At 44.2% G+C, this 23,672-nt stretch overlaps 1 protein-coding gene across 1 annotated transcript; it reads right to left on the reverse strand.

The window, feature by feature from the left end:
- Positions 1-1,601: 1,601 nt before the first annotated feature.
- On the reverse strand, positions 1,602-8,799 carry LOC138082378 (serine protease inhibitor Kazal-type 2-like). Its single transcript, XM_068975663.1, has 4 exons — positions 8,745-8,799; positions 7,895-7,938; positions 3,035-3,144; positions 1,602-1,647 (listed from the first exon to the last, which is right to left on the reverse strand). The coding sequence occupies exons 1-4, from the start codon at positions 8,797-8,799 to the stop codon at positions 1,602-1,604; spliced, it is 255 nt and encodes an 84-aa protein (XP_068831764.1).
- Positions 8,800-23,672: the final 14,873 nt, after the last annotated feature.

Below are 23,672 nucleotides of genomic sequence, written 5' to 3' on the forward strand. Positions count from 1 at the left end.
GCAGTGGAGGTTGCTGCCATGGCCTGCCTGCAGGTCTGCTCTCAACAGTGACGTGTCACCGCAAGACCCTTTAGCTTCTTGACATTTAAGTTCCCCCACATATTTAGGAAGACTGTGTTCCAAAAGGTTAATATTGGTCACCTCTAGAGGCTAGTATGGGCAAGACTTTCATTTTTAAAATATATTTCGGTGTATTTTTAACTTTCTGAAAACCATATACTACTTTTATAAAACTTTTAAGCCAAAAATAACTACAGACATAATGTAGTTGTGGCACATTTATATTATACAACTTCCCACTTTATTGCCTCTATTCCACATAAGAACAGAGGTCTGGGAATTTGGAGACCAGGCTTCTAGTCCACACTGCTTCATAACCTTGCGCAAATTGGTTTGCCTCTGTGGGCCTCAGTTTCTGCCTCCTAAGAGGGACACTTGAACTAACTGTAGCTACTATTTCAGTAGTTTCCATGGACCAAGTGCTGTGCTAAGCAGTTTCCTCACAGCAGTTCCATGACTTGAACATGATCCCTCTTTTCCAGATAAAAAACAGAAGCCCAAGTAAGTGTTGGAATCAGAATTCAAATTCACATTTAGTCCACTTGCCAAAGCCAGGTTTTTTTCTACACACTCTCATCACTTCTTCCCTCTTGTCTCACAGTTTCCTGACCCTAGAATGTACTTAAACCTAGGACTTGACTCAAAATCCTCTGCCTGGACAATATCTTTCTAAATCAACCTTTGGTCACTTTTATTATTGCAACATCTATTTTTTATGTTGCATCCGACTCTTAAGACAGAGCGTCTCACCCTCAGCGCTATTGACATTTTGGACCGAAAATTTCTTGGTTGTCGGGAGGTGTCCTGCTCACTGTAGAATGTCTGGTAGCATCCCTGGCTTCTACCTGCTAGAAGTCAGGAGCACCCACCCTACAAATTGTGATGCCCAAAATGCCTCCCAACATAGCCCCAGCATCATCTAGGGTTCAGAACCTCAGCTCTAGAAGAAGGAAAAGGGCAAGTTCCTGCATTAATTTGAAAGAAAAACTGCATTGGAAGGAATTCTAAAATCTTGTATTTTTATTGCATATTTTTTTGACTCTACCTGTTCAGGTTAGAGTCAATTTCAGCATCTCACATTATTTGCTCTGTGCACAACACTGTACCAATTACCATACACTCTATATCAAAGATTCAGGGAAATGGGAAGGAGAATAAACCTTGACCTCTCAAAAATGACTCTACTTCTCCTTTAGTGAAATTCACCTCCGTCTGAGAGGAAAAGAGCCCTGTGAGGCTGAATGAGAATAGGGAACAGTGGTAACTGAACACAATGCTGATTTTATTCCAACTAAATGAAGCAATATATAAGTAATCTGGGCGATAAGCTTAACTCAAGGGGCAAATGCCAAGAAACAAGGACTTTCGTTTGTTTGCTTTAATTATCAATCACTGTCCATGGCTCTCTTCCACATCTCATCTCAGAAAATGTGGGTTAACAAGTCTCACATAAAGAAACACAGGAAAAGAGAAATGGGGAAAATAAAATACATCTAGTATGCGGGGATGCTTCTCCAATTTCTCTTCTGTGAACTGCTCCATCAGCAGGGTCCACTTCGGATTATTTTAATATCACGACCATCTTCCCTGAAAATTGACCAATCATAAAAACACATTTATTGAAACTGTCCCACAATTTGTATTAAAAAGACCCATGTCATTATACATTATATTCTTTCCCGGTTGACATTCATTTTTAAAGCTAAATCTAGGGCCTTCCCTGGTGGCTCAGTGGTAAAGAATCTGCCTGCCAATGTAGGAGACATGGGTTCTATCACTGATCCAGAAATATCCCATGTGCTGTGGAGCAACTGAGTCTGTGCACCACAGCTTCTGAGCCTGTGGTCTAAGTCCAGGAACCACAGCTAATGAAGCCCTTGCACCCTGGAGCCGAGGCTCTGCAACAAGAGAAGCCTCTACAATGAGAAACCTGCACACTGCAATTAGGTAAAGCCCAAGCAGCAAAGAAGACCCAGCACAGCCTAAAATCATTAAATATATATTTTTTAAAGCTAAATCTAGGAAACAGTGAAGGTGAAAACCCAACTCTGCCATTTTTTCCCAAACCTTAGGGCACATGGAACTACTCCCTACAAATCACTCTGAGAAGACCTGGTAATTTACTGAAGACTGAGTTCAGAGTCTGAACCCCTGAAATACAAAGCAGTGTATCTGGAGGTGGAGTCATGGTCACCTAAGCTGGCCAGGTGTCTTACACAGAGGGCATCAGTATAATACACTTATTAGTGAGCATTCTAACAGGCAGAGTTACTAAGACCGGTTTTCTGACCAGTAGTGCAGGGTGTGTAAATCACCTGTACGTGGCTCCTGAATTCAACAGAATATTCACTATTCCAGAGTTTAACTACTAAATATATTCTTTTCTTTCTTCTTCTTTTTTTTTTTTGGCTGCTCTGGGCCTCTCTAGTTGCAGAAAGCGGGGACTGCTGTACAGTTGTGGTGCTTGGGTTTCTCACTGGGGTGACTTCTCTTCTCTTATTGTGGGGCACAGGCTCTAAGCACACGAGCTTCAGTAGTTGCAGCAAGTGGGCTCAGTAGCTGTGACTCTTGGCTCTAGGCCGTGGGCTCAGTAGCTGTGGTGCACAAGCTTAGTTGCTCCTCAGTATGTGGGATCTTCCTGGACCAGGGATTGAACTCTTATCCCCGGCACTGGCAGGTGGATTTTCAACCACTGGTCCACCAGGGAAGTCGTAAATATGTTTTTAATTTTGGGAAACTACCCATCCCTGGGTAGTAACATCACTTAATTATCTGGTCTATAATCGATTAATCACACGCCTCTTTTTCTAACCTTGACCTAGAAAATTCACTGATTCTGTGTCTTTTTAAATATGCCTTAAAACAGAGCTACTTATGTCACATTTGATTATGTCCAAGAGCCACAACTTCCTAAGTAATCAAAATGCAAAAGAACTAAAGAATATGTGCCTAGTTTATACTGAAAAATTGCTACCTGATTTTCATGCACAGAGTACACTCATTGGGATAAGTGGACAAATCACTTCCACACACGGGGTTGAAGTCCCGGGGACATCCTGGTAATGTATACTGATGGCAGTTTGGCTAGAAAAGAGAAAGGAAGACAGAAATTGGTGAATAACTTGAGACGTTTTTAACATAAGAGGAGAGTAAAGTTCCACCATTAGTCACTCAGTCGTGTCCGACTCTTTGGGAACCCATGGACTGTAGCCACCAGGCTCCTCGGTCCACGGGATTCTCCAGGCAAGAATACTGGAGTGGGTAGCTAGTCCCTTCTCCAGGGGATCTTCCAGACCCAAGGATTGAACCCAGGTCTCCTGCACTGTAGATAGATTCCTCACCATCTGAGCCACCAGAGAATTCAGGCAAAGTCCCAAGTTTCCCTATATTTTCTAGAAATTTCCTACAGAAAAATTTCTATTTTACACACACACACACACACACATACAGACACACAGGTTTTTCGAAGCATCAGATGTAGTGTTGAAGCAATGAGTCAATACCTGCTATGTAAGATCAGGACCTCAGCAGAAGGTTTATGTTGGCTGATTTTTAAATAAAAGTCCAAGATAGGCCACCAATGTACTTTACTATCCTCCAGTTTCATAATCTGTTCTTCAGAGCAACTCCATGAGAATGTCCTGTTACATTCCACCTAATTCCGTGGCATAATGCCCAGACACACTCGGAAATGTAATCTTTTGTCCGGACTTGTAAGATACTAGCATTTAAGCAGTAGGAAAACAGTAGGTTCAGAATTAGACCTCAGGGCTTGTTATGGGCTTAACTGCATCCACCCAGAAAGATATGTTAAAGTTCTAACTCTTAGCACTTCAGAATATGACCACCTTATGTGGGATTAGTAGGGTCTTCATATAGGAAATTATCTTAAAGTAAAAAGTTTAGGAGAATAGGCCTTAATCCAATATGACTGGTGTGGTTATAAAAAGGGAAAATTGGGGCACTACCCTGGTGGTGAAATTTCCATTCAGGAATTCTTCCCTGGTGGCTCAGATGGTAAAGAACCCAGCTGCAATACAGGAGACCTGGGTTCGACCCCTGGTTCGGGAAGATCCCCTGGAGAAGGGAATGGCAACCCACTCCAGTATTCTTGCCTGGAGAATCCCATGGACAGAGGAGCCTGGTGCGCTACAGTCCATGGGGTCACAGAGAGTCAGACACGACTGAGGTAGCTAACACTTTTCTTTTCACTCTGGTGGTGCAGCAGATTAGAATTCACCTGCTAATGCAGGGGACAGGTTTGATCCCTGGTCTGGGAAGATTCCACATGCTGCAGGGCAACTAAGCCCATGAGCCACAACTACTGAGCCCGAGCACTGCAGCTCTGAAGCCCATGTGCCCAGAGCCTGTGCTCTGTAATGAGAAGCCACCGCAATGAGAAGCCCAAGCACCAAAAGGAAGAGCAGCCCCTGCTCGCTACAACTAGAGAAAGCCTGTGCAAAAAATAAATAAATATTTTTTAAAAACAAAAGGAAAGTTTGGACACAGAGTCACACACAGAAGCAAGATCATGGGACGACACCAAGAGAATGCCATTTACAAGCCAAGAAATGCCTGAGGCTATGAGACACTAGGAGAGAGGATTGGACCAGATTCTTTCTCACAGCGTTCGGAAGGAACCAACCCTGTCGACACCTTGAGTTTGAACATCCAGCCTTGAGAACTATGAGACAATCCATCTCTGTTGTTTAAGTCACTCATTTTGTGGCTTTATTACAGCAGCCCTAACAAACTGATATTGGATCATGGAACTCAACTCTCAGATTCAATGGAATTGAGGCCAGAGAGGTAATATGTCTTGCTCATAGCCACTAGTCTCCAGCAGAACCAGGACTAGAACTGGTCACAGTGGTCACACCATAGCATGCAGAGGCTCATTCTAATAACAGGTTGAATATATGACCTGCTGTATTTGTTTTGTTTTAGTAATAGTAATCATCTTTCCTCACTTCAGAATAAGTGTTTAATACTCTGAATAAATGAAATATACCTCTTCCTTCATATTATGTGGATTCATAGAGACCTAAGTAGGACAGGGCATTGGCCAAACTCTGAACTAAAGAGAAACTTTTGACCCTTTCCATCCTTCGTTCAGGCTTCTATCTCCATTTAGGAGCCTGATGTGTTCTTCCTGCTCTAGGCTCACTAAGATGATGGCTTCCAGGACGGCTTCCACAGGAGACTAGATAGTCTCTTTCCAATGAGATTGGGACAACTGGTAATTGGTCATTTAATTGAAAAAGTCGATTAAAGTAGGGAAACAGTAACAAAAATTATAACATACCCTAAACATTTTATCTTAAAACATATCAGTTCAGTTCATTTCAGTCGCTCAGTCGTGTCCGACTCTTTGCAACCCCATCAATCTCAGCACGCCAGGCCTCCCTGTCCATCACCAACTCCCAGAGTTCACTCAGATTCACGTCCATCGAGTCCGTGATGCCATCCAGCCATCTCATCCTCTGTCGTCCCCTTCTCTTCCTGCCCCCAATCCCTCCTAGCAACAGAGTCTTTTCCAATGAGTCAACTCTTCGCATGAGGTGGCCAAAGGACTGGAGTTTCAGCTTTAGCATCATTCCTTCCAAAGAAATCCCAGGGCTGATCTCCTTCAGAATGGACTGGTTGCATCTCCTTGCAGTCCAAAGGACTCTCAAGAGTCTTCTCCAACACCACAGTTCAAAAGCATCAATTCTTCAGCGCTCAGCCTTCTTCACAGTCCAACTCTCACATCCATACATGACTACTGGAAAAACCATAGCCTTGACTAGACGGACCTTAGCCGGCAAAGTAATGTCTCTGCTCTTGAATATGCTATCTAGGCTGCTCATAACTTTTCTTCCAAGAAGTAAGCGTCTTTTCATTTCATGGCTGCAGTCACCATCTGCAGTGATTTTGGAGCCCCAAAAAATAAAGTCTGACCCGGTTTCCACTGTTTCCCCATCTATTTCCCATGAAGTGATGGGACCGGATGCCAAATAAAAACAAAATTGCCAATCTTTTGATGGAAAGACAATGAGTCACATGGCCAGTTGTAATGCTACCTACACTAAGACAACCTCTTTGCAGCTAGGTATGAGCACACGATCAAGGGCAGGCCAATGGGATGCAAGTGGAATTACTGTGCGCATTTGCTTCTATGTTTGTGTTAGTCATTCAATTGTTCCAACTCTTTTCAACCCCATGGACTATATAGCTCACCAGGCTCCTCTGTCCATGGGATTCTCCAGGCAAGAAGACTGGAGTGGGTTGCCACTCTCCAGATTCTCCAGGCTGGGGAGTCTCCCTTCAATTCCCCACCCAGGGATTGAACCTGGGTCTCCTGCATTGCAGGCTGATTCTTTATCACCTGCTAGGAACCTCCTTTAAAAGAAAGTTGGGGTTTGTCCTCTGCCTCCCCCAATTTTTATTTTGTCCATTCCTCCATCCTGCTTCTGGAACAGGAACTCTATACTTTACAGACCAGGATGACAAAGTCCACATCCTAAAATGGCAGTTCTGTGAGCTGTTATTTTCTGCAGCTGAATCTAATCCTGACACAAGACATAAGACTTTTCCTACGAAATGTTTCAACTAGTTAGAGTTCTGTGTGCTGTCACTGCAAAAATCATACCCATAATAAATCATCCATGATTTCTTCTTTTGTTTTAAATGGGATTTCTCAACTGCCTTCGTATTTTGGACCAGCTAATTATTTGTTGTGTGAGGCTGTCTCATGCATGGTAGGGTGTTTAGTAACATCATTGTTCTCTATCCACTAGACGCTAGTTACAACTTCCTGGTCATGACAATCAAAATGACAATCTGTCTCCTGAGGGGTAAACCTGCCCACTTTTTAAAATATGGTGAGAATTTAAAGACATTGGTACAGCAAGGTAATAGACAGTTAAAAAATAATTCCCCAATTATTTACTGTTGTTCGACTACACCTAAGTCAATTTTTTAGAATTTGTCTTTTAGCAAGTTTTTCAAAAGCATCTGACACATTTTCCATATAAACATTTTCATTTATTTACCCTCATGTTCATGCTGTCTCTACATTTTTTATAAATTAAGACTGTGGCTGGCATAATAGGCTTGTGAACACAGATGCTTGAGTCTTGGTAAGAATACAGCTCCACTCAAGGGACACAAACTGTATGATTTACAGGAGAGTAGTTAAACAAGAGGGTGGTCTGTCTCTAACCAGTGAGTAATTGACATGTTGTGGGAATGGTTAGAGAGAAAGCAGAGAATCATATATGAGTTGCTTAAATAGAGAGTGGCTGATCCAAATATGCCCTCCTATCCATTCACATAGGACACCTGCCTTTAGTTCCCACCTCCAGCCTCCCCATGCCAACAGCCTCAATCAGGGCACACCTGATGCCTTCCCTTTTCCCTGTTACAAAGCTTTCCCACTCCTCTGCCTTTGAGTCTCAGCTAAAACACAAGTGACATGGCTGACTCACTTGCTACATTAAGGAGTGAATAACTAGGTTTTGCTTGCTTTCATCTGGTTGGCCTTCGTTTGCTTCCACAAGTTAATCTGAGAATATACATAAAATATCTAGTACAACATGTAACTTCTGGGCATAGGACCTTCTAAATCATCAAAGGATATTAAAAGGAAACAAAGCCCCGAGGCCTTCAAGGCCTGAGCAATTTTTAACCAAAATTTATACTGTGATCTGTATCAAAAAGCCTGCCTAAGAATCTGGCTTCTAAAGAAGCAGTCAACTGTCTCGAAAGTGGCAGACCTGAAAACCAGCCCCCACCCAAACCACTGTGAGCTTCATTGTATTAGTAGAAACAATACAAGTGGTTTCCTACTTACTGTACTGTATTCTGAAGGTTGACCAAACTCAGCATTGGAAGAGGCTACAAAAAGGAAACAGACATTTTAAAGGACGTGCTTATTCATAAGGACTTTTTTTTTTTTTAAATTCAGCTTGTGATTTAGACAGACTACAAGTCTCCCTCTCCCTCACATGTCCAGCTTCTTTGACTCCTTCCGAAAAAGTCGATTCAGCTGTGTTCTGGCACCTCTCCTAGCGGGCACACAGAAAACACTTGGAACCGGTTCTATATCTGACCGCCCTAATAGGATTGCTTGGGAAACTTTGGAGCTACCGAATAAAGGTTAGAGAAGTAACTCAATAGTTCACAATGTTGTTTTCCTCTGTGGTCGAGATAATAAGTACAAAATTTGACATTGGGTGTTATCACTTTAACTCCACTTTAAACAGACATCAAGTCCGGCTGGACTAAAGCCGCCTTCTCACAAGCCCCACGGTGCTTGGCGCACTTGGCTTTCACAATTTCTGATTCCTGCACATCTGCTGCTGAGGTTCTGCAAGGAAGGCCCCGGGTACATAAAAACCTGACTCCTAACCTTGGATTCCAGAAAATCCACTTTAAGGGAGAAAGAGCAGCCTGGGAAGAAGCCCAAGCAGGAACTAAAGACTGTTGCTGGCTCCACAATGCCACCCCTCAACCCCGAACACGAACATCCCCAAGTTCGTGTCCCTAGGCAACTGCGGGGCGGGCCGGAACCGCCAGTAACGGGTGCGTGGAGGGACACAAAGGACCCCCAGGCCTCGGGGAGGGATAGTAGCGGGCAAGACCCCCTTCTCGGTAACTCCTTGGCTGGTCCTCCGGGGACCAGAGAGACTGGTGAGCGTTACCGGCCGAGTCCCACCAGACCAGGAACAAAACCAAACGCAGCGCCTTGAGCGCCATCATGCCTCCGCGGCCTGCCGTCGGGTCCCTGCGCTCCAGCATCCGCGCGACCAGGACGGCTCCCACGCGACAGGGCGGGATGAAGGGTGGGGGAGGCAGGGGAGGTGGCAGGGAGGAAGGATGAGCAGGAAGCGGCGGGAGCGGGGCAAGAAAGGGCGCGTGGCGGTCGGAGAGGAAGTGGGGAGGGGAAGACAGAAGGATGGTTGCTAGTCCCCGACTCCTCCTCGCTCTGCCTAGAATGAGAGCAAGCGATTGAAGAAGCCATCTCTCCCTGCAGCAGACAAGGACCTCGTAAGAGCCCTGGATAATCTCGTGGGCTGTCAGTCATCCTCAGTTTCTTCAGCATCTGCTCTCTACCAGGCAGTGTGTGGGGCTGAAAACAAAGGCGGTGCCCGCTCTCTGGAAGCTTTCTGGTGTACGCGTTGGGGATGAGGTTACACATGGAACTCTACAACAGATGAATACAGTAATTTCTGAAAGTGCTAGAGAGTGGTGGGGGTAGGGGAGGACTTTGGGAGATCAGGAAAGGCCTCACCGAGGTGACATTTAAGCTGAAAGCTGAAGGATGAGAAAAAAGCCTAGTGAAGACAGTGAGGACAAATATTCCAGGCTCAAGGAAAAGCAAGTGCAGAGACCTGGAGACTGGAGCCAACTCAGTGTGCTCAGCTGGACCCTAGGTGAGGGAGGGGGCGGGAGAGGGAGTTGGAACCACAAGGCCTTGAACACAGGTGGTGATGTAGGCCCCTGATAAGGGATTTGGATTTGTTCTGATTGCAGTGGAGGATTTTAGGCAAGGTCATGGCCCTGACATGACTTGTCTTTTAAGATAATGGATGAAGAATGAAGGGAATAGGTAAGAGTGGAGGCAGGGAGAGAAATCAGGCAGCTTGTGCAGTAATCTGGGCAAGGGATGATGACAACTGTAGTTAGTGGGTAACAGGGGCCTGCTGAGAAGTGATCAGATTCAGGGTTTCGTTTGGAGGTGGAACCAACTGGAATAAAGATAAGAACCAAGGATGCGTTTTGTCCTGAACAGGTGATGCCATTTCTGTGGGGAAGAACTCGTGGAGAAGATGCCTATTAGAACTCCAAGTGGACACGTGGACTGGTCATTTGGAATTACAAATTTGGAGCTAGAGATATAAACTCAGAAGTCATCAGCATATCGACAGTATTGAAAACCATGGACCCAAAGCCCAGGGGAAGAGTACAGCAGAGGTCAGAGGTAAGAGTCCTGGGGCACAAGCCTGTGAAGGAGGAAGAAAACCAGGCTAGAGTCAGGGATTGCTGAATCGCGGAGCAGGGCTGCAACCATGTCAGTTGCTGCTGTGAGGTTGGGAAGTAGGAGGATTGAGCATTGCTACAAACTTTGACGAGGTATAGTCCCTGATGATCTTGATAAGAGCTTTTGCAGAGAAGTGATGGCATCCAGAGCCCAGATGGTCTGGGTTGAAGGAATGAGGTGAGAAAGTGGTGGCAGAGGATGTTGACGGCTCTCATGAGTTTGGCTATGAGAGTGAAGCCAGATGTGGGCAATAAATGGCCCATAAAACCTGCATGTCTTCTGGGGATCATGTCAAAAACCCTGCAATATCTTCCCATCTCCAGTGTCTTAGGAAGAGAAACCAAATTTCTTGCTATGGCCTCCAAAGCCTCTGCTGGTCTCTTACTGCTTTCCCCTGACTCACTCTTCCCCAACCCCAGTGGCCTTCCTGCTCCACCCGAGCACTTTGCACTTCCCTTTCCCTCTGCCTTGTTGTTGTTCAGTCGCTCAGTCATGTCCAACTCTTTGCAGACCCCATGGACTACAGTATGCCAGGTTTCCCTGTCCTTCACAATCTCCTGGAGCTTGCTCAAACTCATGTCCATTGAGTCGGCAATACCATCCAACCATCTCGTCTTCTGTCATCCCCTTCTCCTCCTGCCTTCAATCTTTCCCAGTATCAGGGTCTTTTCCAATGAGTTGGCCCTTTACATCAGGTAGCCAAAGTATTGGAGCTTTAGCAACAGTCCTTCCAATGAATATTCAAGACTAAGTTCCTTTATAATTGACTGGTTTGATCTCCTTGCAGTCCAAGGGACTCTCAAGAGGCTTCTCCAGTACCACAGTTCAAAAGCATCAGTTCTTCAGTGCTTTTCTTCCAAGGAGCAAGTGTCATTTAATTTCATGGCTGCAGTCACCATCTGTAGTGATTTTGGAGCCCAAGAAAATAAAATCTGTCACTATCTCCATTGTTTCCCCATCTATTTGCCATGAAGTGATGGGCCCAGATGCCATGATCTTAAGTTTTTTGACTGTTGAGTTTAGGCTAGCTTTTTACTCTCCTCTTTCACCTTCTTCAAGAGGCTATTTAGTTACTCTTTGGTTTCTGCCATAAAGGTGGTATCACTGCATAGCTGAGGTTATTGATATTTCTCCCAGCAATCTTGATTCCAGCTTGTGATTCATCCAGCCTGGCATTTTGCATGATGTACTCTGCATGTAAGTTAAATAAGCAGGGTGACAATACACAGCTTTGATGTACTGCTTTCCCAATTTTGAACTAGTACATTGTTCCATGTCCAGTTCTAACTGTTGCTTCTTGACCTGCATACAGGTTTCACAGGAGACAGGTAAGGTGGTCCCATCTCTTTAAGAATTTTCCACAGTTTGTTGTGATCCACATAGTCAAAGCCTTGTGAAGTCAATAAGCAGAAGTAGATGTTTTTATGGAATTCTCTTGCTTTTTCTATGATCCAATGAATGCTGGCAATTTGATCTCTGGTTCCTCTGCCTTTTCTAAATCCAACTTGAACATCTGAAAGTTCTTGGTTCACATACTGTTGAAGCCTAGCTTGAAGGATTTTGACCATGATCTTGCTAGCATGTGAAATGAATGCAGTTGTGTGGTAGTTTGAACATTCTTTGGCATTGCCCTTCTTTGAGATTGACCTTTTCCAGTCCTGTGGCAACTGCTGAGTTTTCCAAATTTGCTGGCGTATTGAATGCAGCACTTTTACAGCATCATCTTTTAGGATTTTAAATAGCTCAGCTGGAATTCCATCACGTCCGCTATCTTTGTTTGCAGTGATGCTTCCTAAGGCCCACTTGACTTTGCACTCCAGGATGTCTGGCTCTAGGTGAGTGATCACACCACTGTGGTTATTGGAGTCATTAATACCTTTTCTCTCTGCCTAAATGTCTTCTTCCCTTTCTTCTGTTGTAGCTCAAATTTCTCCGTATCAGAAATGCCTTCCCTGACCATCCTATAAAACCATAGTACCTCTCTTTTCTCTTCTCCTGGGCCTGCCTTGTTTTCCTTCTCCCATAGGATTTATCTCAACTTGACTTTTTAAAAAAATTTATTTCTGACACTCTCATGTCAGTTCCTATAGGGGAGTAATTCTTTTTTGATTCATGCTATATTTCCAGCACCTAGAAGAGTGCATCTCAACAAATAATTGTTAAATGAATAAATGAATTTCTAGGGGGTCAAGACCTTGCTGCTGCTGCTGCTGCTAAAGTCGCTTCAGTCATGTCCAACTCTGTGTGACCCCATAGATGGCAGCCCAAGTATGGTCCACAGAATAAAACAAACCACTAATATGCCTGAACAAAATGATGGAGACTTCCATGGCAGTTCAGTGATCATAGTTTCCTGACCAGGAATGGAACCCACACTCCCTGCAGTGGAAGCGCAGAGTTTTAACCAAGTACCTGTCCTGAGCTCATATCACACTGGTCATTGTGTTGTTACAGAGCTGGACATCATCAGCCTAGAAGCAGTGATGTTTTCTATTCCTCTTCTGAATTCCTAGTGCCTAGCACTTTGCCTGACACAAGCTCAATAATGTTTGCTGACTTTCCTGGTGGTGCAGTGTAAGACTCCATGCTCCCGATGCAGAAGACACAGGTTCAATTCCTGGTCAGGATATTAAGATCCCGCATGCCAAATGGTGTTGCCAAAAAAAGAAAAGTTTGCTGAATAAGTAAATGTTTGAAATGTTAAACTGACATTACAGCAAGAAAGTAGACCAAGAAGGGGAAGAGGATGACACAGAATCCAGAAAACAGAAATTCCAACCCAAGGGAGAAGCAAAGAGAATTAGTAGGCAGCAGTATGACAGTCCTAGGGTTCAGCCAATCCAGAATGGAACAAGCAAGAGGCCCCTGGAGGCAGATTAGAGGATGACACAGATAGAATAAGATATGTGTCTTATTTAATTGAGATGTGTCTCTTAATTGAGATGAGATTGACATCAAAGGGGTAAAGGTTAGAGATTGAGGTACAACCAATACATAGAAAACAAAACAAATAAAAATAATAATAATTGGCTTCTGGAAAAACAAAGCTGTTCAATAATGTAAATATCAATCATTGATCTCACCAAAATTATGATTCACTATTTTGGGAGAATGGGGAGAGAGGAAGTCTATATAGGTGATGGGAGGTGAGAAAGAGGTACATCTTTCATAGTAAAAATCAAAGGATCGGGACTTCCCTGGTGGTCCAGCAGTTGAGAATCCGCCTGTCAATGCAGGGGACATTGGTTCCATCCCTGATCAGGGAAGCTCCTACATGCCTCGGAGCAGCAGAGTCCGTGACAACTACTGAGCCCACACTCTAAGGCCCACAGGCCACAACGACTTAAGTCCAAGCTCCAAAAGAGAAGCCGCTGCAGTGGGAAGTCTGAGCCCCACAGTGAGGAGTAGACTCCGCTTGCCACAACTAGGGAAAGTGCAGGAGCAGCCAAGTGAAAGGTTGTTGTTGAATCACGCAAAGACGTCGGGATTCTTGGCCCCCGGAGGAGAAGAATTCAATCCGGGGCCAGAGACGAGGCTTGATCACTCAGAGCTTTTGTGTAATAAAGTTGTATTAAAGTATAAAGGAGACAGAGAAAGCTTCTGACCTAGGCATCAGAAGGGGGCAGAAAGAGTACCCCCCTGCTAGTCTTCAGCTGGATGTTATATCGTCACTAGCAGTCTGTTAATGAAAGAAAGGAATGTCTTAAAACTCAGAATGGCACCAGGCCCCTCACCCATTTTGGGATAATCTTGGCACCAAATTGTTCATCCTGGGCCATAAAATGATTAACTTGAATCTTGAAGAAGGGCAGAGCACCATACAAATAGTTTCATTTACATAAATTAGAGGAACAATATCTGAGTACTGGTTTGTCAAGTAGGTTCTGAGCCAAAAGGCGGAACCAACTTGAAGACAGAGTTTGAGGTAAATGCATAGTACATTAGCATAGCTTAAGATAAACATTTCCATAAGAAAAAGGCATTGGTTATCTCTAGGTTTGAGAATAGCTAACTTCAGGTGAAACAAGGTGTCATTATGGCAACACAGAATTTTAAGAGAAACCGCCTTTTAAATTTATATAGAGAAGGAAAAAATATCGCTAGTTTGTTTCCTCCTGCCGCTTAAGAGAGATAAAAATGTCTGATACTTGCAGGCTATTTCCTCCGTTTGGAGACCCCTGGCCTTCCTGCCTGTTACCCTCTCCAAAGAAGACCCAGATCAGCCAAAGATAAATAAAAAAAAAATTTTTTTTTTAATCAACGGATGAAGTCTAAACCTGAAAAAACAATGAGGCATTATATACATGTTACTTATAGGTGTGAGGTTAACTACTCAAATAATTAGCTAAAAGAGTATAAATTGGAGGACTTCCCTGGTGGTCCAGTGGCTAAGACTCTGCAATCCCAATGCAGGGGACCTGATTTCAATCCTTGGTCAGGGAACTAGATCCCCACATGCCTCAGCTAAAGAACTTGCATGCCACAACTAAGACTCCTGTGCAGCCAAATAAATACTAAAAAAAAAAAAAAAGAGTACAAGTTGGATTCTTCCAGAAATTGGAAAATGAAGCAGGAGGGATGGAGTAGGAGTAGCCCACTACTATTCTTCTTAACAACCTGTGCCCGTGTTATGGGCTGAATTGGGTCCTCCCCACCCAACGTGATGTACCTCGGTGTGTAACATCGGAACCTCAGAATGCGACCACATTTTGAGATGTAATTAAGTTAAAATAGGGTCACTGAGTGGATTCCCAAGATGACGGATGTCCTTATAAAAAGATATTAGGACACAGACAACACAGAAAGATAACCATGCGAGGACACAGAAAGAAGATGGCCTGAAAGACAAGGACAGAGGCATCAGAAGAAAAGAGACCTTGACCTTGGACATCTAGCTTCTGGGACTGTGAAAAAATATGGTTCTGTTGTGTAAGTCACCTGGTCTGTGGTATTTTATTAGGGCAGCCCCAGCAAACGAATACAATATGTACAAGTGTTAAAAGATTTTAAATGTCATTTTTTAATTAAAAGAAGAAAATTTTAAGAAATCTATCAAATAAAAGAAAGGTTACTCTGAGGCACAGCCATCAATGACCTCTAACAGTACCTCATCTAGTATGAGGACATTTATTTACTGATTTTTTAGTTCCCTTGAGAAACTTTGACATTCTGACTGACTCTATATACAAATTTTGATAGCACTTCATCAAATCTTGATGAAAGGTTTAAAGAAGAGAAATAATTTGGCCAAAGAGGCAAAAGCCAGCACACTGGCAAATCTGTTTCTTCCTCTCATACCTGTGTGTTGATCTGTTGATCTGTGACATACTCTCTGGTTCAGTCTGGGTCTAGTCTTGAAAACACAGTCTACATCCAACAAAAAGATTCCTGAGCCCAAGTAAGGAATTCACTCATTTGAAATAATATATGTTATGCTCTCCAGTCCCGTTCCTGCATCATCACAGAAGTGGGATGAGGCCAAGTAAGTGTGCAAAGGAAAGTGTCTTTTTCTCCCTCAGCTCTTTGTTTAGGTGAGCTCAGCTGCATTTGGTGATGTCTACTGCCATCTAGTGAAAACGAATTGAACTACCGCTTCATTTTTAGGGTACTTCAGTTTTCAAGGCGGAGAAGGCAATGGCACCCACTCCAGTACTCTTGCCTGGAAAATCCCATGGAGCCTGGTAGGCTGCAGTCCATGGAGTTGCTAAGAGTCGGACACGACTGCGCGACTTCACTTTCACTTTTCACTTGCATGCATTGGAGAAGGAAATGGCAACCCACTCCAGTGTTCTTGCCTGGAGAATCCCAGGGACGGGGAGCCTGGTGGGCTGCCGTCTATGGGGTCGCACAGAGTCGGACACGACTGAAGCGACTTAGCAGCAGTTTTCAAAGGGCTCTCGTTTTATTTTCACAGCAATCTATAAAGTAGACATTGCTGCCCCAGTTTGTGTTAACTTTTTAGAGATAATATTATTGAGCTTATTGTGATCCAGGCACTGTACACAAATGATCTTATTGTACTCCCCTTATCAATTTTGTGTGATCTGTGCATATTGCCTGTATTGTTATTCCATTTACAGATGAGAAAACTAAGGCTTAGAGAATTTAAGAAACATGTCCAAATCCCAACAGCTAATCAGGGTCCAAACCCAGGGAGGCAGTGATCACTAACACAAACCTTATCTCCCTTCTCCTCCTCCCCCTCCTCCTTCATCTTCATTATCAAACCATTGCGATCATGTGCCAGGCATTTTCCTAGCTATTATATAATTTAATCCTCGTGACAACTCTTTTTTTTATTTTCAAAACTCTTATCAGTTAAGTATAATTACTATTCCCATTTCTTAGATGAGGCAATCTAGGCACAGAGCAGTTTAAAAAGTTATCCAAGATCATAAGCTAGGGAAAGCATAGCCAGAATCAGAATCCAGAGAATTTGTGGGTTTGCTCTAGTATTTTTAAAGATTTAGATAAAATTTGCTTCTCTGAAATCTGTGAAGTGAATCTTCTCTTCCTCATATCTTACTCTTTGTTTTCCAGATTTATTAGGTAACATTGACATATAGCATTGTGCAAGTTTAAGTATACAATACAATGATTTGATACACACAGAGTATGTGAAAGGATTATCACAATAAAGTTAGTTAACACATCCATCACCTCATGTAATCACAAATAATATATGTGATGAGAACATTTAAAATTTATTCTCTTAGCAACGTTCAAGTACAAAATACAGTATTGTTCATTATAGTCACCATGCTGTACATTAGATCCCCAGAACTTGTTCATCTTAAATATAACTGGAACTTTGTACCCTATGACCAATATTTCCTGATTTCCACACAGCACCTGGCAGCATTCAAACTTTTTCTCTATTTCTATGAGGTTTTTTTTTTTAAGATTCCACATGTAAGTGAGATCATGTAGCCTGTCTTTCTCTGATTTATTTCACTCACCACAGTGCCCTCAGGGGAACCCAGAGAGTATTATTCCAGGCCCCATGCTCTCAACTAGTTCAACTAGTATGCAGTTTGAGAAACAGTTCATTTTGTTCTCATTACAAAATCAACACATATTTAGAAAAACAGAAAGAAAAAAATCACTGTCTCCCCAAAAATATTCTGTCTCTCAAACATAATCAAAATCAATATTTGCTTCCTTACTTCTAGCTATAATTTTAAGCTACTTTGATTTTAATATAAGTGTGATCATATTATAAAAAACCATTTTGTGTTGTTTCTTTTATTTAACATTTTAATACAGGCATTTTTTATATCACCCAACTATTCATAATTGTTACTGTGAATAGGTCCTTTTATAACTTGTGGACAGTAATGCCTATAATGGATCAGGATTGGTGTAAGGAATTTCTATGTATTTATTCTTTTAATCTCTACAACATACCACATAGGATGGAGAGCATTTTTAGCCCTATTTTATTGAGGAAACTGTAAATGACAGAGCCCAGATACGAATCTCCACAGTTGCCTGGTTCACAAGATGAGGAAAGAAAGCCACAGAGGGATAATTTGCCCAAGACCACAACACCAATAAGTACTGAAGCAGTTTGCCACAGATTTTTTCACTGTAACCTTAAGATCTCATCTGCACGCTAAGCTCTAGAGCTGCCTTTTCTAAAACTGTAGCCACTGGTCCTGTGGCTACTGAACACTTGAAATGTGACTGGTGTGATGTGAAATGTGCTATAAGGGTAAAATACACACTGAATTTCAAACACTTACCTAACGAATGAGTATAAAGTATTTCAATGATTTTTATATGGGTTACACATTGAAATTATAACAGTTTGTATTTATTGAGTTCAGTGACACTATATGATGACAATTAATTTCACATGTTTCATGTTTTTAAATGTGGCTACAAGAAATTTCAAAATACACGTGGTGTGCATTGTATTTCTCTTGCTTAGTGCTGCCATCGGAGAAGGCAATGGCACCCCACTCCAGTACTTTTGCCTGGAAAATCCCATGGACGGAGGAGCCTGTTAGGCTGCAGTCCATGGGGTCGCGAAGAGTCGGACACGACTGAGAGACTTCACTTTCACTTTTCACTTTCATGCATTGGAGAAGGAAATGGCAACCCACGCCAGTGTCCTTGCCTGGAGAATCCCAGGGACAGGAGAGCCTGGTGGGCTGCCGTCTACGGGGTCGCACAGAGTCAGACACGACTGAAGCGACTTAGCAGCAGCAGCAGCAGCAGCAGCAGTGCTGCCGTAGATCAGCACCTCTTAAATCTTAATGTGCAGATGAATCACTCGGGAATCTGAATTAAAATGCAGCTTGTGATACAGGAAGTCCAGGGTAGACCTAGGAGTCTCCATTTCTAACAGGCTCTCAAGGAAGCCAATCCTACTTGTCCAGAAAGACCACATTGAGGAGCAAGGTTCTAGATGGAAGGGAGGCAGTGGGATCAGCAGTAGAACACTTAGCAACTCCTATGTTTGGGGGACTTAAAGGAGGCTCTGACGTGGGGAAGGGTTTTAGTGGTCTGAGAAGCTCCTTGCAAAACCAGGACAGAGTGCTGTTGGGGAGGCTTAGATGGCAGCATGTCAAGGTGAAATAATCAACAGCCGTGCCTGTGAAGAGACTCTACGGGGCCCAGCTGCTTTCTCAATGAAGAGGCTACTGATGAATGCAGCAAGGACAGTTTCTATGAGTGATGAAGACTGAAAGCAGACTTCATAATGTTGGGGAACAGGAGAGGTGGGCTGGATCACTGTCTTTTTTCCTAGAAAGAGAAAAACAGAGGCTAAGGCTGATGTTAGGGGCAAGTGAGCAAAAGTGGGATGAGGAGCGGAGTGGATTATGGGGAACACTTGTTTGCTTTGGTTTGGCAGAGGGAGATTTATGCACGTCTATGATTTGTGCAGAAAGGGAAAGTTGTGAGGGGGAAGGTGGCCCAGAGAACATGGGCAACTTCCCTCCTCAGTAAAGCAACAGGCTCACTGAATATCAGCTGTCAGGCTGCTTGAGGAGTAAATACGACACAGCCTCTAGGTTCAAGGATCTCAGAGTCATAGTGTCATGGTCTGTGCGCAGGTTGGAAAATAATTTCCAGACAGGAGGTAGAATGAAAGGAGAATCAAGTTTATTAGATTGGGGGAGGGGGTTGTCTGCCACTATAGTGAGTGGGACAAGGAGCAGGGTAGGTCTGGAGAGTCATTTGCTGATTGGATAGGTATGTATACTGAGCAGGAGAAGAGCAAGGCAAACATCTTTTCCTTATATGGGGTGAGAGGGGAGATAGGCAATACTACTCAGGAGGACTCAAAAATTCCACAAGGGTTACAACATGTTGGGGAAGGGTATTGAGGGTCGGATTTTTTCTATTCCTATATTCCAAGACCATTTTTGTTCACCTTGTTTTTTCATCCTTGGGGCACCACACTGCGTACTAAGAAACCTGTGTGCCTCTTGGTGTAATCTGAGAAGGCAGTACAAGCTGGCATGGATGAGGCCAATCTTTTCCACATGAGGCCCAACTCAAGAAAGATGATATGATCCCCAATTTCCTCACAGTTACATTTAAACATTCTGCTATCCAAGATGGCTGCTCTCTTGCTCTCTATACATCTGCCACACACACACCACCCCGCCCCCGCCAACTTGATCAGGGCCTGTTTCCCCTACACCTTACTCGTATGACTGACCTTCATACATACTTGCCCCAGGCCCCTTGTTCTTATCTAAGGGGTCCCCTCTTCTGGTTTCCCTGGTAACTGATGAGTCAGCCTGATATAAGTGCCCCCATAACTGGTAATCTCCCTCTGCTCCTGGGAGTGAAACCCCTGCCAGGCCCTGCCTGCTGTCTGCCAAACACCATGGGGTGTTGCTCCAAGACTTTGCTTCAGACACATAAGCCTCCTTGTTCATTAAACCACTGAGTCTCTGTCCCTGACTCCAGGCTCTTCCTTTGGTCTAGAAGCTGGGCAAGCACTGGGCTTGTAGGCCTGCAGGCTGCAGCCCAACATTCTTCATCAAAACAAAATGAAGGTTTCTATTTGTATGCTAAACTTTCACAAACAGCTTTACTAGTAGCACTTATGCAGTGACCTAGGTGACCACACCACCTCTTTGAAGAGGTGCTGAGTGAGCGGACACCATGTGGGCTTGGCGAGGAGGTTACAGTAGACTCAGGAAAAATATTTGGCTTCAGTATACAGTCACAGACTAGGAACAACCGAAAACCTCTGGCCCCTCAGAAAAGTCTACATTTGGTGGCAACTGTGGTCGGGGGAGGTTCTGCCCTTTCAGTGAGAGCACATGGGGAGTAGAGAGTAAGGTGGAGTGTGCAGGGGGAGGAGAAGGGGATGCCGGTGCAGGTGCAAAGGAGAAACTTCACCCTCCCTTATCTCATGAGCCTGGAGAAGGCAATGGCACCTCACTCCAGTACTATTGCCTGGAGAATCCCATGGACGGAGGAGCCTGGTAGGCTGCAGTCCATGGGGTCGCTGAGAGTCGGACACGACTGAGCAAATTCACTTTCACTTTTCACTTTCATGCATTGGAGAAGGAAATGGCAACCCACTCCAGTGTTCTTGCCTGGAGAATCCCAGGGACGGGGGAGCCTGGTGGGCAGCCGTCTATGGGGTCGCACATAGTCGGACACGACTGAAGCGATGTAGCAGCAGCAGCAGCATCTCCTCAACCTAAAAACCTCAGCCTCAAAGAGTAACCCATATCAGGCCCCACCCAGCCCATCTTCTGACTAAGGTCTGCTGTCCATTCAGTGGCCTTTGAGATTCCCAGATGAGTTAAAGGTCAATCCTTCAATTCTGGAAATCAGCCCACCTGGGGAATCACATTCTTATGCGAATATTCTGAAGCTAAGAAATCAAAGAACCAGCCCCGGGGAGTAAATAAGCTCTAAACATACAAATGAAGATGCCATCACAGGCTTCCCTTTCTTCATTTAAGAGGGCCTGCAAGAGCACCCTTTGGCCACCTGATGCGAAGATCAGACCCATCGGAAAAGACCCTGATGCTGGGAAAGACTGAGGGCAGGAGGAGAAGGGGGCGACAGAGGATGAAATGGTTGGATGGCATCATCGACTCAATGGGCGTGAGTTTGAGCAAACTCTAGGAGATAGTGAAGGACTGGGAAGTCTGGCGTGCTGTAATTCCATGGGGTCACAAAAAGTCAGACATGACTGAGTGACTGAACAAGAACATAAAATCCTGGAACTCTTTGGAGATTCACCTCGAGCATCTTGGCTTCCTGGGGGTTCAATTGCCTCCTAGCCCTGGGCCAACCCTTCTCTGCCAGCTCTCTGGGTCCTTCTTTCTCCACTAGACAGTCTGAGCCACTTTAAAGCAGTCTGGCTCAAATAAAGGAGAGCCATTCCAGTTCTTTCCCTCAAGGATGAGTGTTTACACAGGCAGAGACGGTGCCTTTAGAAGTGGCTCGTTTAACACATCTCTGGACAATGATCTTCTATTTCTGTAACGACTAGCCCAACACATCAAAGAAATCTAGCCACTTACACACCTTCAACAGTTTTCTGACACCTTAATAACTATCCATGCACTTCACCAAGGTGGTTAAAAAAAAGCAAAAAACTTCCTGTTTTCTTGAAACTTCCCTATTTAAAGCCACTGTCTCTCACCCTGGTTAAGCTTCCTCCTTTCAGCCTTCTCCCCAGCCTCCTAAGCACACCATCTGCAAAAACCAGCCTCCAGTGCCAGCATGTAAAAGCCTTGCCAAGCTTTGACCCTTCCATGAAGCATGTCTGAAATTTCAACATTCTCCAAAAGGCACACCTCACCCTCATGAATGACTTCTTTCTCTTCACTCCTGTGGTTATTTTGTAAAATGTCCTCACTCACACTGGTTAATTCAGAAAATATTTATAAAGGCTTACTGCATGCCAGGAGTTTTTTAAGTTCCACTAACAATTCTAAGATGTATAGAGTAGGCAATGCAACTCATTTCAGTATTCTTGCCTGGGAAATCCCATGGATAGATGAGCCTGGCGGGCTACAGTCCATGGGGTCGCAAAAGAGTTGGACACGACTGAGCGACTAAACGACGACATAGAGTAGGCAGCCCTATTCCCGAGGAGCTTGAAGCTCGGTGAGGGAGCACGACACCTACTGCATAGTAGGTGCTATGTTTGGGATATTCCCCAAGTACCATGAAAAACCATCTCAGACTTGGGGACCCTAAAAAGGCTTTCTGGAAAAAGAAATGGGGAAGAGCACCCCAAGCGGTAAGTAGACAGGCAAAAGTCCAGACACTGGGGCAGCTAGGCCGGAGCGCAAGTTTGGGCAGGGCAAGGGGAGGTGGGAGGAGACGGGAGTGGAGCCCAGGGTCTAAAGCATGAAGAATCTTTTCAGTCACTCTCAGAAGGTTGGTCTTGATCCCTGAGGCAGCTGGGCCATTTAAGAAAATTGCTTTGTGGTGCAAACGCATTGGATGGGGTGAGGGAGCTGCAAGAGTGAAGCTATGGCATGCGGGATCTGATCCACATAGGATCCAGATGAGGGTTTCTTCCTTGAGGAAACAACTGGAAGGCTTCAAGTTACCCAGATGAGAGGGGACTAAGGCCTGAGTTCAGCAGAAGACTGTCGTCCCAGTATTTACTTCTCCATTCCTGTGTGTATGCACGTCTCCATCCTTGGAATGGAAGCCCTGCGTTGGCAGCAAGAGAAGCCACCGCAATGAGAAGCCCAAGCACCACAACTGAAGAAAGCCTGCACACAGCAACAAAGACCCGGCCCAGCCATCAAGAAAGAAATATTTAAAAAGAAAGAATTTCTCCTGAAGTTTCTCTGAAGGAGAAAAAACATGTGATGGGTGAGCTTTACTTGGGCATGAGTTAAAGTGCTGTTGAACATCAGTTCAGTGTTAATCAACCAAAAATGTGTTAAGTAAGGTGTTTTTAAGCATAAATAGCCATAAAACAAAGTTATTTATTCACTGTTGACAAAAAATATTGTGACGGAGCTTCATAGGAAGCTAACCCTGTATTTTCTCTAGAACGATGGTTCAGTATTCACTAATGGTGTGTTTATGGCCACTTTATAGAATATACTGTAACTAATGTGAATTGGCTCTGTGAGTGTTTAAGACTATGATTTTCTTCTGAGCTGGGTTTTTTATGCATCTCAGAATTCCGCTATGTGGAGTGTGCCTGTTACTAAACTTATATCTGTCAAATCGAACCCAGAAAGAATTGCTTTCCAAATACCTTGGGTCCTGTGTGTTTGTGGTTTTGAAACCTTCCTGCTGAGCTTTCTGATGGTGAGACTGGAACTCTACGGCCTACACTCTGCGTCAGCCGGCTGCTGGTAGGTTCTTCCAGTAGGGGGCACTGTGTGTTAGTCGATCAGTTGTGTCCCACTCTGCGACCCCATGGACTGTAGCCCGCCAGGCTTTTCTATCCATGGAATTCCAGGCAAGAAACTGGAGTGGGTTGCCATTCTCTTCTCCAGGGGATCTTCTTGACTCAGGGATCAAATCCACACCTCTTACGTCTCCTGCATTGACAGGTGGGTTCTTTACCACCTGAGCTACCAGGGAAGCCCAGGGGCACTAGAAGGAGACTTTAAGGCAGGAGGAGGAA

Source organism: Capricornis sumatraensis, chromosome 7 (assembly GCF_032405125.1).
Source record: "Capricornis sumatraensis isolate serow.1 chromosome 7, serow.2, whole genome shotgun sequence".
Classification (NCBI taxonomy): domain Eukaryota; kingdom Metazoa; phylum Chordata; class Mammalia; order Artiodactyla; family Bovidae; genus Capricornis; species Capricornis sumatraensis.

What these genes read in the sequence shown, in the direction of transcription:
- LOC138082378 (XM_068975663.1), bottom strand. Translation starts at nt 8,799, where the DNA reads ATGGCGCTCAAGGCGCTGCGTTTGGTTTTGTTCCTGGTCTGGTGGGAC. An exon ending in GGTCTGGTGGGACTCGGCCG is followed by an intron (nt 7,939 to 8,744) that starts GTAACGCTCACC and finishes TCCTTTTTGTAG; the next exon opens with CCTCTTCCAATGCTGAGTTT. An exon ending in AACCTTCAGAATACAGTACA is followed by an intron (nt 3,145 to 7,894) that starts GTAAGTAGGAAA and finishes TCTCTTTTCTAG; the next exon opens with CCAAACTGCCATCAGTATAC.